We start from the raw sequence: 13,430 nt of genomic DNA, 5'->3' as shown, positions 1-13,430 counted from the left end.
GGCACATTATTATCCATTTTCCATTTATCCTGTTTATGAAATTGCTTCTAGCTGTATAAATGTTTACTCTTTGTAGTAACCCGGTTTGAACCTTTAACTTCTTTATCATTTAAGCGTATTGTTGCGTAAAGTATTTTACCTCACTCAGACCTCCCTTGCACAATCCCAGCAAAGTTGATGATCCTTTAACACTTGGGTTTCGCATAGTTGAAAATACATCTCACAATTTTATATGATATTTCAAAAAATCATCAGCTTTGTGAAGTGAAAAACCGGTGAAGATTAGAAAATGAAAAATTGGTGAGACAAAGCGGGTGCCCCTGTGCTATGATTCCCACAGATGCAAGGAAGTATCTCCCTCTGTAGATGCTCCTGAATGCTGGTTGAATACCTGCTGCCCCGTGAGACTTAATGTGTGCTGCAGTAGGCAAACTACCCACCAGTGGCCTCTTAGTGTGTTGCTCTGGTGGACCACTGGATAATTTCCTGAGGCTAGAAGCCAGTCTCGCAGCATGGAAAATCCAGCTGCAAAGAATTATCCGAAACATTCAATTGCATCACACACAGCCAAATTGAAGTGTGATCGTCAAGGACCGTTTTTCCTATGGTGAGGTGTACCAAACTCAGGAAACTCTGGGGCATATTTACAACAAAAGTGGCGGAGCATGGGTTAGTTCCAAATTAGCCATTGCTGCGCTTCGTCACTTTAGAAACGCAGGGATGCACATTATTTGCAATAATACAGTGCACCTGTGTTTCTCCCTGCAATGGTGCTAAATTCAGATGCCTAGCGCCAACGCCAACGCCATTCTTGAGGGAATGATTGTTTATGTGCAGGAAGGCGTTTGCTGTTTCTACGTGTGCTGCAAAATGCAGCACACATAGAAACAGCAAAAATGAGGAGAAATTGAACTTTTCTCCTCGTTTCACCATAAGACCAGGTTTCCCCTGATCTTAATTTTGGCGCGGTCAAAAATTTGCGCCACCCTTGTAAATATGGGGCAGGGTCAAAATCAAAAAAGTGTTGCGGTGGAACGTCCACGCAGCACCCATTGCCCACCCCTTTCACACGAAGTATAGTGTGAAAGGTTGCCTTATTTACAAGGCAAGCATTTAAACCATGTTATAAATGTAAATAAGGCAAAGCCCCTATCGCCACAGTGACTTTCCTGTGGTAATAGGGGCTTGTAAATATGCCCCTTTGTCTGCCTCGTTGAATGCCAAGTGTTCTCGGCGGCTCCTAGATTACAGTAAACATTCGGGAAAATTATGGGTCGACTGCAAACTCAGAAAACACTAGTTCCAGTACCAATGAATTTACTAAAGTGTGTGTCTAGCAAAATACTGTAATACATTGTAATGTATTACCATAAAGAAGGACGGCGGCTGTGTTGCAGTACATACTGAGGTCTTGAAAGGAAGTCTCTGTATTGTTCAGTATACAGTGAATGACAGCAACCCAGATGAAATGAAAAAAGTGCTAGTAGCATAAGTTACACAAGGATCTTTACTTATGATATTCACATTTTGTAGGTAACAACTCCACTTCTTCTACTTCTTGGTGAGAAAGACAGGAGGATATTCCCTCATCATGGGATGGAGTATTACAGAGCACTCAGAGCTAGAGGGGTTCCCATACGGTGAGTGGGAAGTGTAATATTTTTATGGTCAATTATTCAAGTAAATTATGGCATTTGTTTATCGGGAATGTTTGTTCATGTTTCCTCACTAACAGAATAATCTGGCACGATGCCACATAAACCACAGACCTCCATATAGTGAGAAAGGCTACATTTATTAAGACATTTCTGCAGTTAATTCAACATTCAGATACAATATTAATACCTGAGCCTCACTAATGCACAGTGACTAACTTGACCACTCACTCTCCTTCCAAGCTCCCCCGAAATACCAAATTATCCCACAAAAAACAATCACACACTACACTTACCTTTTTCTTCTCTCATTCCACAGGCACCTCTCCCAAGCAAATCACCAAACTCTGAAGGTTACCACAAGCTTAACCTGCTTCAAATTTACCAAACTCATATCCCAGCCCCAGAGCTGTGCGTCCCGCCACCAACACCCTGAGGGGTGGATGCACCCATTTGTGAATCCCCCCCCCCCCCCCCACACACACACACCAACTACCAAAGCTGCAACGGTCCTAAAGTGGCAAGGGTTAGCTGCACCCAATACACTTCTTACATCACTTGTCAAAACTTACATGAGAATACATAAACCCAACCAACCTCAAATCCCAAATGCAGTTCATCACACCTACAAATGACACACAGCTGGACCGGGTGGACAGGAGAACCAACAAAACACTCTTTTCTACACGAACTGCCCATGGATCAAGAGTCAGTCAAAAGACTCTGAACTCCCGAACCCTCAATTAGATCTGCTTCACCCAAACCGCAACCCCTCAGCCAGCTCTAGCCTGTCCCCAACTGATCTCTGTGGCCAATTCTACCCACCTGAAATAGCCTTGGGAGTGACATGCCGTCGAGACTTTCCCCTCCCGAGCCACCATTAAGCATGATTCCACACAAACTACAGACCTTCATATGAGAGAGGCCATATTTATTATGACAGGTCTGCAGGTAATTCAACATTCAGATACAATAAATATGCCAAAGCCTTACGAATACAGAGTGAACAACCTGAATATCTCCCTCCCTTAAAGCCCCTCTAAAATGCCAAATAATCTCAAAGTAATCACTCACATGCCACACTAACGTTTTCCCTTCTCCCATCTCACAGACATTTTTTCCACAGCCACCTCACTCAGGCAAGTCACCAAATTATCAAAGCTATCCCCAGCGTATCCTGCTCCAAGTCTCCCAAACTTGCACCCCAAGCTCTGACAACGGCCTCTCCAAAGGACGATATGCCAGCTTGTGACTCATTACACCCCCTCCCCCCAACTCCCACCAACCAGGGAAACCCTGTTCAGGTGTTTCTTGTCTCACCCACCACCCCCTTTCAAGCACTTAATGCATTATTACCGAAGTGTCCTGAAGTGTTCAGCACCATACCTTCTCACACCACATTCTTGCAAGCAAATCCCATGCCTCCAACAAAAAAACATGCATTTCCTCCAAACAATTATTGATGCACATCTACCAATAAAAGATATCATCTTCCTTAATGTTTTCATGCAATAACACCTTTATCCCTAAACTCGAACAAAACACCCTGTTCAACTTGCTCTTCACTTTAACCATGGCATTTTGTTTTTAGACACCAAACTCTAAAGGGCACACATGCAGTTCCATACAGATCAACAAGAGAGAGAGCACTAGATAAGCTAGCCTGTATCCCCAGTTTATATATATCAATCAATAAAGGCTAGCTAGTTTAAGGGAAATGGTTTAGAGACTCAGGTACGTCAGCAGTAACAATATGTGGAAAAACACTGTTTTCCTTTGAAAGCCCTCACCCACATTTCGGGCGCCGCGGATGGACGAATAGGTCCCAGGAGGAACTAGACCGAACTACTCGGTCTCTTTCTCTGCCAGGCGACCCATGAGGCTTTTTACATAGAAATAACAGAAAAAGCTTGAGGGAATCCCCCTCTAACAGTTACAGCGCCTTAGCGTGCGCGACACATAGAGACAATAACAACACTCACTTAAAATATAGTTTATTATTATTTTGCACTTTTCACACCTCTTTTTGGTCCTGAGGAAAGCCAGCTTACAACAAAAGGCACTGGCTGAAACATGTAGACCACACTGGACGCTGGAGGTCATTGTAACTCTCCCTTAAAACGTCCTTTTGCCTTTTTAACCTGCTAACAGAGGCCCAGTCTATTAAATATTGCTAAACCCTCGGGTGCTGGGACCTCCTGGATAGCATTTTAATTTCTCACCTTCACACCCCTTCACTGCACACTCAGCAAAATACCAGCTCCGCAGTCACCTGGCGTTGAAGCACACCCGGGGCACATTCGGTGCCACTGTGGTGGGCCCGATGATGAAGCATGCCACCGACTAGGTCGGTGGGTGAGGGCTTTCAAAGGAAAACAGTGTTTTTCCACATATTGTTACTGCTGACGTACCTGAGTCTCTAAACCATTTCCCTTAAACTAGCTAGCCTTTATTGATTGATACACATGCAGTTCCGACAGTGCATGTGCTTGCCCAGATCTTCTATAGCCATACCAAATCCTCTTTGATGATCTGCAATAATGAGAGCCCTGATAGCTGCACCAAGTCATGTTTACCAAGCTGAAATATTAACAGATTTTGACATCCTCCAGCAAGAACTAGGTCGGCCAATGAAGGCAACAGCTGCGCCCACCGCATTGCCCTCTTACCCAAGCAAAGCACCTCCTGTCTGATGCTTGGTAGTCCAAAAATGCAGCCATATAGATGGCTGCCGGCAAACTTAATAGCCAGCCCTCCCCCTAATCTAACAAATACCCCAAAACCCATGTCATAATTATTTTCGATGATGGACCTTGTATGCACCCTAGAATAACATATAAACAACATCACCATACAGAAATCTATTTGTTAGAACCCAAACCCTTCCCTAATATAGCGATCACACCATCTGGACCAACTCCTTCCAATCCTATGAATATCCTCGTTCTAGAGACCCACCCTTGCAGCCTCAGATGTTGTCCAATCTGGAGAGCGTGTGCACCACCCTTTCTCACATTTAGATCCAGTTAAGTGAATGATTTTCTCAACATTCCCAACAAATGGGCCACCGTAACTCTTGAAAATCTTCAACACTACAAGACCATAAACCTTGGTTACTATGACTGGCAGTATTACCACCCATGTACCCAATCCACTGGGGTGTATTTTGTTTGTTGATCTACAGCTGTTGAATCTATCTCTTGCATCTTGCTCGGGCCTTACTGTAAAAACTCCTTGTCACTTTCTCACAGCGTTCTCTGGTATCCCGACAATCATTCGTTGTCTAGTGTGGAAGCCGAGGCGGACAGCTTTGTGAACAGCACAGCATGGATTGTTCGCCATCTGCCAACATGGGCGAAAAATCAGGAACGCAAGCAACCTGAACGTTCTTATCCTGTGAGGAGATGAGTTTCAACCTTCTTGTAAACGCTAAAAAGAGGACTTTCCTTAATGTTTTCTAAAATGTACCATACTGTTTTCTTTCACATTTTGTTCTTCACTCGAGGCTCTTACACAGTCTTCCCAGGCAATCAAAAAGGATCAGTAAAATATTTCAAGATATGTTTAATAAAGCGTCAAACTTCGCAGATAAAATAAAAAGAAAATATTGTGTGGTCAAATATTACAATTGAACATGGGTAAAAAAGCGTAACTGGCAATATTTTTAGTGTGACACTGCATTTCACAAAAGAGAAGTAGGAAACAGCTGAGTAGTATACGGAGAACATTTCATCATACTAACACATGGGTGGGGATTGTATAATGTGACATATGTGCACACCCTTTTCTGGATTACACCATGTCCCCACAAATTCTGACCAGAGTCCAGGCTGGGAAGTGTTGACACCCACAAATCCCCTGAAGGCTGGTCCTGGAAATGGATGAAGTTGTCCAGGCAGAAAGTGATTTAGGTGGTAACCCAGGAATCAGGTAGCACGGGGCCAAACCACACACACCTTTTGACCCCATCCAACCATGCATTGTGTAGGACGTAACATAGGCAGGGCCCCACCCCGCACAAGCCATGCCCCACAGGGACAAAACACACCCAATGTTTAGCTTCATCCCATCATACACTGCTTAGGAAGTGGCCAGGCATGATGTTTTTTTTACCCGACCCTTCCACTAAGGTCAAAACACACCGACCTTATGATTCCATACCACTATGCAATGTGCAGGAAGTGACATGGCAAGAAGGGATGTAAGTGGTGGCTGCACCAGCTAGACCCCCACAGGATCAAACCACCCTTTGGCAATCTACAGTGCTTTGAAGGTGTTATAGGAGGAAGTGACATAGGCAGTCACCTTAGCACCTCAAAAGGACCACAGCCATTAACATTGAGCCCTCTCAACGGGTTTTAAAAAGTGATACTACAAAAGGTTTTAGAACCACATACAGGAAAGCAATAACCTTATGGGGATCTGGGTTGCCAAAAAGCCCTCACTCATAATTTGGATAACTTTTATAATAATTGCTGGGACGCTTCTGTATCTGGGGGCACAGGATTTATTCATGGATTGTGTCAAAAAAGTGTTCACTTTTAACAACCTGCAAATCTCAATTAACAAACCATTGGAGAACAAGTAGACTAATTACTGAACCCATCAACATGAACATGTCGGACACTTTGCTAGTTAACACAGTCCTTTACTATGGTTAACTTGTATTTGAGGGTAGTGCTCACAATGTCGAAGGTACTGTTGTAGCTTGTTTTTCTAAATAAATTGTTTCTTGTTGAATCAGTAAATATACACTTAAGAACATGATTTTCAAATTCCACTCAATGTGAGGACTTTCTCAGTGTATGAATTGAACCAAGCGGGGGCGTGGCTTGGGCGCCGATGGCGATGGTCGCCTGAGAGCTCGGCTCCGGGACTGAGCCCGGATTTATCCTGTAAATCGGAGGCTGCGGGGCACCCCAGACCCCGCATTCGGCTGAGCGGACCGACGGAGACCTGCCGGGGCCCTTGGTGGGGCTCGGACAAGGGTTGCTCCGGAGTGCAACCGAAGTTTGCGGAGTCGCGGAGTGCGACCCAACATGGCGCCCGGACTTCTTTGTCCCCCTGGCCGGACCCACTGACTTGGAGGAGCGGCGCGAGCGGCGACTTGCGCCCGACTTCGCCATCCCCGACTGCTTTGTGCACTGGCTGTCTATTGGATCGGATCTCTCACGACGAGTTTGCACTCGGTTGGGTGGCCGGGCGGATGCCCACGTTTTAGGAGTCCCCGGGAGCGGACGCCCTGTGATCCGGGCGGTGGCCCGACTCGCGACTCCGCACCTAACTAAGTCTTCCCGGCCAGCCCACTTCCATGGGAGGCGCGACACCTTGGCGCTACACATCGTCCAGTGGAGTTGGAGACCCTCACCCTGGATCTCTAGCGGGTGAGCGGGCCTGCCTGGCACGGCGACGGTTGTCTCCGCCCCCTCATCGGTGCCCTCGGACGCCGTGGCGGTGGCGTGAGTCGAAGCGGAGAAGTCTCCACAGGCCCTGGAGACGGAGGTCTCCTGTACTCGATCTGAGGACCAGTAGCCGGGAGGGTCGTGGTCGACACCTGCGCCCGGAGACGCCTACTCCGGGACCTTCACGGAGTGCCCCCGGCGACATGGGGAAACCTAGAGGAGCCAAGGGGCCCACCCCGACCGCCTCTGACTCGGAAGCCCAGGACAAAGAGGAGCTTGGGGACCTAAAGAGTTCTGATGGCGCGTCGATGCAACGGCAGTTCGACCGCGTCCTAGAGGCGATAACGACCACGAGATCGGCCCTCCAACAAGACATTGCCCAGGTGGCGACGAGCCTAGGTCTCCTCAGAGCGGACCATGGCAAACTTTCGGACCGGGTCAAAGAAGTGGAGAGCTCGGTGAAAACCTTGGAGCCGGCGCAGCGAACCTTGGCTGCGACGATGAAGGATGCCCTGTCCCGAATTGCGTCCCTGGAGCAGAGGGCGGAGGATGCGGAAGGCCGCAACAGGCGGAACAACATTCGTGTCGTGGGCCTCCCGGAAAAAATCGAAGATGGCGACATGGTGACATACTTGGAGGCCTGGCTCCGTGACACGGTGGCCCCGGAGGGGCTATCCTCCTTCTACACTTTGGAGCGTGCCCACAGAGTCCCGGCGCGGCCGCCGCAACAGGGACGCCCCCCGAGGCCAGTGGTGGCGCGATTATTGCACTTTAAGGACAGGGATTTGATCCTCAACGCCGCCAGGCGTAATGGTCCATTCAAAGTAGCGAACAGTCAGGTGAACATCTTTCCGGATTACACCTACGAGACTCAACGCAAGCGTTTCTCCTTCCTGGCGGTCAAGCGCGAGCTCAGGAGCGAGGGCATCCAGTACTCGCTTCTCTACCCTGCAAGGCTCCGCATCATAGTCGACGACAAAACTCAGTTCTTCGACACCCCGGAGGATGTCTGTGCCTGGCTCTAACTCTATAGGGCAGGGAAAGATGGTTTCGGCTCCTCGTCCCAGCAGGCAGATGAGCCGGAACAGAGGCGGCGATCCAGGAGGATCAGGAATCGCCGCGGCCGCACGGGAGGGCCCTCCACTGCAGAGACGTCGTCGGAGTGGAGGGGAGTGCTGGAAGTGTTGTCGGAGTTGTCGGGTGCACGGGACGAGGCCATCGAGGAGGAGGAAAACCTGGGCGAAGAAGTGGCACCATCGGACTCGGAGGACTCAGTGACTGATAGTGCCCATACACCGGTGATCACACCGAAATCGGTGGAGGACCTTTTGGACGGACAAGGGTAACGGGGTGTGTTGCCTTATTTTGGGTGGGGGCCCGGCAGGGGGGAGGAGGTTGCCGTCCATAAGCTGCTGACAACGAGGGGGGTGCCCCTGTTTCTGCCCCGGGAGAGGTTGTCGACACTGTTTAGGGCTTGCAATGGTCCTGGTGGCCTAAGCGTCGAGGGCCCAACGCCTCCGCCCGGCCCGCACCTGGCCCTTAAGGCCTTCCCACGGTGGCGACCGTGGGATTAGGTGGGGTTATTGGGTTGATGGAAGGCGAGGTTTGGATGGGATCTAGATGGTATAGTTTGGGTCCTGTTCTGGGGTGGGTGGGTGAGGGTTTGGTTCGTTCTTGGGTGGTTTGGTTTTGGTTGGGGGACATGGCCGCCATCAGTGCTGGGAGGAATGATGTCTTTTTTTTGTGGGGACCCGAATGGGGAGATTGTGCGAGAACGTTATGGGACAATGGCTGATGTTGCTAATTTGAAATGTGTCACTTGGAACGTAAGGGGGCTCCATACTATGTCCCGGCGCCACAAGGTCCACGCTTATTTAGTGCGTAGGGGAGTGCAAATGGCGCTGCTGCAGGAAACTCATCTGAACAAGGCGGAAGGGGCGGCGCTACAGCGTAGATGGCGGGGGCAGGTCTTTTCCACCTCGTACTCCGCTTATGCCAGAGGGGCGCTAATATGGATCAGGGCGGGGGTCCCCTTCCAGGTCACGAGAACAGTGGTAGATCCGGAAGGGCGATACGTGGCTATCTCGGGAACACTGGGAGGGAGGGACTTGAACGTTTGCTGTGTGTATGCTCCTAACATGGACCAGACTGCCTTCCTTTCCAGGTTGTCGGGCTCGTTGGCCCACTTCTTCTCCGGGCCCCTTCTGCTTGGCGGAGACTTCAATTCTGTAGTGGACGTAGACATTGATCGCTCGCATCCACCGCTTCCCGATTCTCCGGTTCGTCGCACAGCTAAGGGTCGTCAAGATTGGCAGACTCGCTGGGGTTTGACGGACATCTGGAGAGCGCATCATCCCGCGGCTCGGGATTATTCATATTTCTCGAGCCTTCATGAGTTACATGTCAGACTAGATGGCTTTTTAGGGTCGCCCGAATTGGTCTCGGCGGCGGTCCGATCCGAGTACTTATCCAGGACCATATCAGACCATAACCCCCTCCTGCTGGACCTTCGCTGGTTCTCCGGGAGGCCGGCGGTGCCCACCTGGAAGCTGCAACCCGAGACCCTTGAGGACAGTGTTTTCAGGGCGGACCTGGGGGACAAGGTGGCGGAATTTTTTGCGTCCAACGTCGGCACCGCGAGTACCAGAGCGTTAGAGTGGGATGCTTTTAAGGTAGTGGTGAGGGGTTACTGTATCTCTAGAAGGTGGGCATGAGGCGTGTTATCCTAGCTGACTTAGATGCAGCAGATCGGAAACTCCGCGAGCTTGAACTTCGGCGCCCCGGGCGCCCGGAATTGCAAGTACCGACGGCGGAGGCGAGGGAAAAGGTGGCGGCAGAGGTCGAACGGCTCCGCTGTTTTGACTATAAGGCCTACACGGTCCGATCCATCGCAGAGGGGGACAGATCGAGCGCGTTGTTAGCGTGGTTGGCGAACCCAACGCGCCAATCCCAATCGACGACAAGTATGCGACAGGCAGACGGCACCGAGGTACACACCCAACCGGAGATTCTTAGCTGCTTCCGGCATTATTATGAATGTTTATACCGTAGTCGCTCCGCACGAGACCCTGACCGACTTGAGGATTATTTACGTCCACTGGAGCTCCGCACGGTGGAGCAGGAAGTGGCGAAAGCCCTGGGATCCGACATTGAGCTGGGGGAGATCCGTGGGGCCATCAAACGGATGGCGAGAAACAAGACCCCGGGCCTAGATGGCCTGCCGGTGGAGTTTTATGCAGCTTACGCTGACCTCCTGGCCCCTCGACTATTGGTGGTCTACAGGGAGGCGAAGAGGCTGGGGCGACTCCCGAGCTCGATGTGTGAGGCGTTGGTGGTTCCTCTCCTTAAACCAGGCCGCGACTCGTCTGACCCGGGGTCTTACCGTCCCCTATCGATGCTGACGGTGGACTATAAAATACTGAGCAGCATCTTGGCCTCGAGGCTGCTGGGACACATGAGTTCCCTGGTGCATGTGGACCAAGCTGGTTTCATCCCACGACGGAACACGACTATGAATATCCGCAGGTTGTTCCGTTTGCTAGGGGAACCATTCGTGGATGCCCCGTCCCCGGTCGTCCTGTCGGTGGACTTAGAGAAGGCTTTTGATAGCCTGGAGTGGGACTACCTCTGCACGGTACTGCGGAGATTCGGCCTCGGGGAGGGCTTTATCAGGTGGACCACGGTTCTATATGCCTCCGCGTCGGCCAGGGTCCGGGCGGGACCGCTGATCTCCTCGCGGTATCCGGTAGAACGAGGCACGCGGCAGGGGTGTTCACTGTCCCCACTTCTCTTTGCGCTGGCGGTGGAGCCACTCGCGCTGCACCTTCGATCGGGAGCCCATTATACGGGCTTGTGGACGCCTGCGGGCCCGCATTATGTTTCACTATATGCGGACGACCTGTTGCTCTTCCTGGAGGACCCGATCAACGCTTTACGTGGAGCGGCGGGGGCGCTTACAGAGTTCGGGGAGGTCTCGGGTCTCCGTGTGAATTGGCCCAAGACCTGTCTTTTTCCGGTACGCAGGGGCACTCCTACCCCTGCCCTAAGTAGGGAGATTAGGTGGGAACCCGACTGCTTTAAGTACCTCGGGGTATTTATTTATCACAACCAACCTGACCTCCTAGATGGGAACATTGCCCGCAGCATTCGGGCACTCCGAGGCTGCATGGCCTTTTGGGCCACGCTGCCGCTTTCGGTGGCGGGACGGATCGCCCTGCTTAAAATGGTGGTGCTTCCCCGGCTATTGTACTATTTCCGGACTCTACCGATCTGGGTCCCACCGGCCACATTTCGACTGTTACGCTCCATGGTGGTCGGATTCCTCTGGGGATCGGGCCGCCGGCGGGTGGCCCTCAAGACCCTGGTGAGACCGAAAGACGAGGGGGGGCTCGCGGTGCCGGACTTTGAAAAGTATTATCTGGCGGCGCAGCTCCAGACCTTCACCCAGGAGGTCGCCAGGGAATTTCGGGGCCCGGAGGACGGGAGGGGAACGGGCATGGCCAGACATGTTCTATCCTTTATAGCGCTGCGACAGCGACTGGCCCTTCGGGACTTGTCGATGGAGGAGCGGACTATCCGCCTGTGTTGGAACCGGGCCCACGCCCGGGGCCAACTGAGGATCCCGTACGCGCCTGAAATACCGTTGGGGATGTTGACGGCCCTCCCCCACGGAGGGGATTGGTCACGCTTGGCGGCCTGGGAGGATGCCGGTTTACAGCTGGTTGGGGATCTGTACGAGGACGGAGCGCTCTTGTCCTTTCAAGATCTTATTGACCGCTTCGAGATCCCCCGTGGTGACTTTCTGCTACACTCGGCCATTATGAGAGCGATCCAGGCACACTGGAAAAACGGGCAGGAGGAACCCCCCTTATCTCAGGTGTGCCAGTACGTGATGATGTCGGCGGGCACGGTGAAGGCGGTCACTTGCCTCTACGGCAGGTTGATTAACGAAGGGTTAGCTCCTCTCACCACTCTCAGAAACCGTTGGGAGGAGGACATTGGTAGGGAGATCCCGGAGACGACTTGGTCCCAGCTGGTGAGACGAGCCTGGAAGGGCACACGCAACGCCCGTTTCCAGTTGGTACACTATTACGTTCTCCATAGAGCGTACCTGACCCCGGTGAAGATCAGGCGATATTTTGCCACGAATTCGGCGGCATGCCCTAGGTGTCCGGCTCCGGAAGCGGACCTCCTACATATGTTATGGGCCTGTCCAGGTCTGTCGTCTTACTGGAGGGACGTAGAGACGACCCTGGAGGAGGTGACGGGGAGAGCCTTATCATTTGATGCGGCGGTGGGGCTCCTGCACTGGTTCCCCCATACCCCAAGAAATAAAATTTCTAGTAAATTTATCGACCTGGGGCTCCTCCTGGCTAAGCAAGAGGTGACCAGGAACTGGAAGGCACGGGTTGGTCCAACAGGCAGCAGATGGCACAGTGAGCTTTTGAAATGGGCGGCGGGGGAGAGCGCGCTGAGATATCAACTAGCTTGGAGGCAGCGTAATGTGAAGGCGCAGGAGGCCGCGTTGGAATGGGAAATGTTGGTTCAGGCCCTCAGGGATTATTGTGCCCCCAGCGACTCTGAAAGTGAAGAAGCGACTCGCCCCGAGTCCCGATAAACGTTTGTACTGATGGTCCTAATGCTTTCCCCGTGGGTCCCAAGGCAGATCCTGTATAGGTGACTCCCTGGCGCTGGTGGTGGGGTGGGGTTTCTTTGCTTAGTAGTTCTTTGTGGGTGGGGGTTTTCTTTTCTTTCTTTTGGGTTTATAGGCTTGTTTAGAAAAGCAGATGACGGACAGTGTATCATCCGGACCAGCTCAAGCATCCTACTGATCCCCCTCTATATTTCGCCGCCCGACCCCAGGGTTGTGGGCCAGATGGCTGTGTTCGGGATTGAAGGTGGGGGGCCAATGGATCTTATACTGTTGATACTGCCTATGATACGAAGCTGGTCGATACTGTAACGATTTACTAATTCCTGCAATAAAAAATTTAAAAAAAAAAAAAAAATGAATTGAACCAAGCGACAGATAGATGCACTATTTGTCAATATTAGAAAGAAAATCTTCAACAAGCTGCAGATCTCAGCAGCACTGTTAGGCATACCAGAAATAGAACCAGTATGAGCCGTCTTTCCGCTTCTTCATTGGCTCTCCATCGAGAAAAGCATACATTTCTGAGCGCTCTGTATTCCTTTCAGGGCCCTCCATGAAGAAGGACCAGAAATCTGTGTTTACTTTGATCATTCCAAGAGTTCCGTGGGGAGGGAGAAGCTTTTATTGGCAGCACCTCCCTCGTCTTTGGAACCGTCTTCCATTATCAACGAATTATGCCTTTCTCTCATCTAGCACCCCTAAGGCCCCCTCTCACCTCCG

The 13,430-nt window shown here is 51.2% G+C and overlaps 1 protein-coding gene across 2 annotated transcripts in view; it reads left to right on the top strand.

Moving 5' to 3' along the window:
• Positions 1-5,260, top strand: part of LOC147692561 (acylamino-acid-releasing enzyme-like) — a 520,252-nt gene extending 514,992 nt beyond the window's left edge. The window contains exons 21-22 of one of the 2 annotated variants that reach the window (XM_086938779.1): positions 1,534-1,640; positions 4,907-5,260. In XM_086938779.1, coding sequence (XP_086794905.1) covers positions 1,534-1,640; positions 4,907-5,063 — 264 coding nt within the window. In that variant the 3' untranslated portion in view covers positions 5,064-5,260. The remainder of the gene's footprint in view (positions 1-1,533; positions 1,641-4,906) is intronic. The other variant, XM_086938780.1, reaches the window with a different exon arrangement.
• The last annotated feature ends 8,170 nt before the right edge of the window (positions 5,261-13,430 follow it).

This window comes from Lissotriton vulgaris, chromosome 9 (genome assembly GCF_964263255.1).
Source record: "Lissotriton vulgaris chromosome 9, aLisVul1.2, whole genome shotgun sequence".
Lineage (NCBI taxonomy): Eukaryota > Metazoa > Chordata > Amphibia > Caudata > Salamandridae > Lissotriton > Lissotriton vulgaris.
Note: the sequence above shows the minus strand (reverse complement) of the source record. Positions and strands in the feature narration are given on the sequence as shown.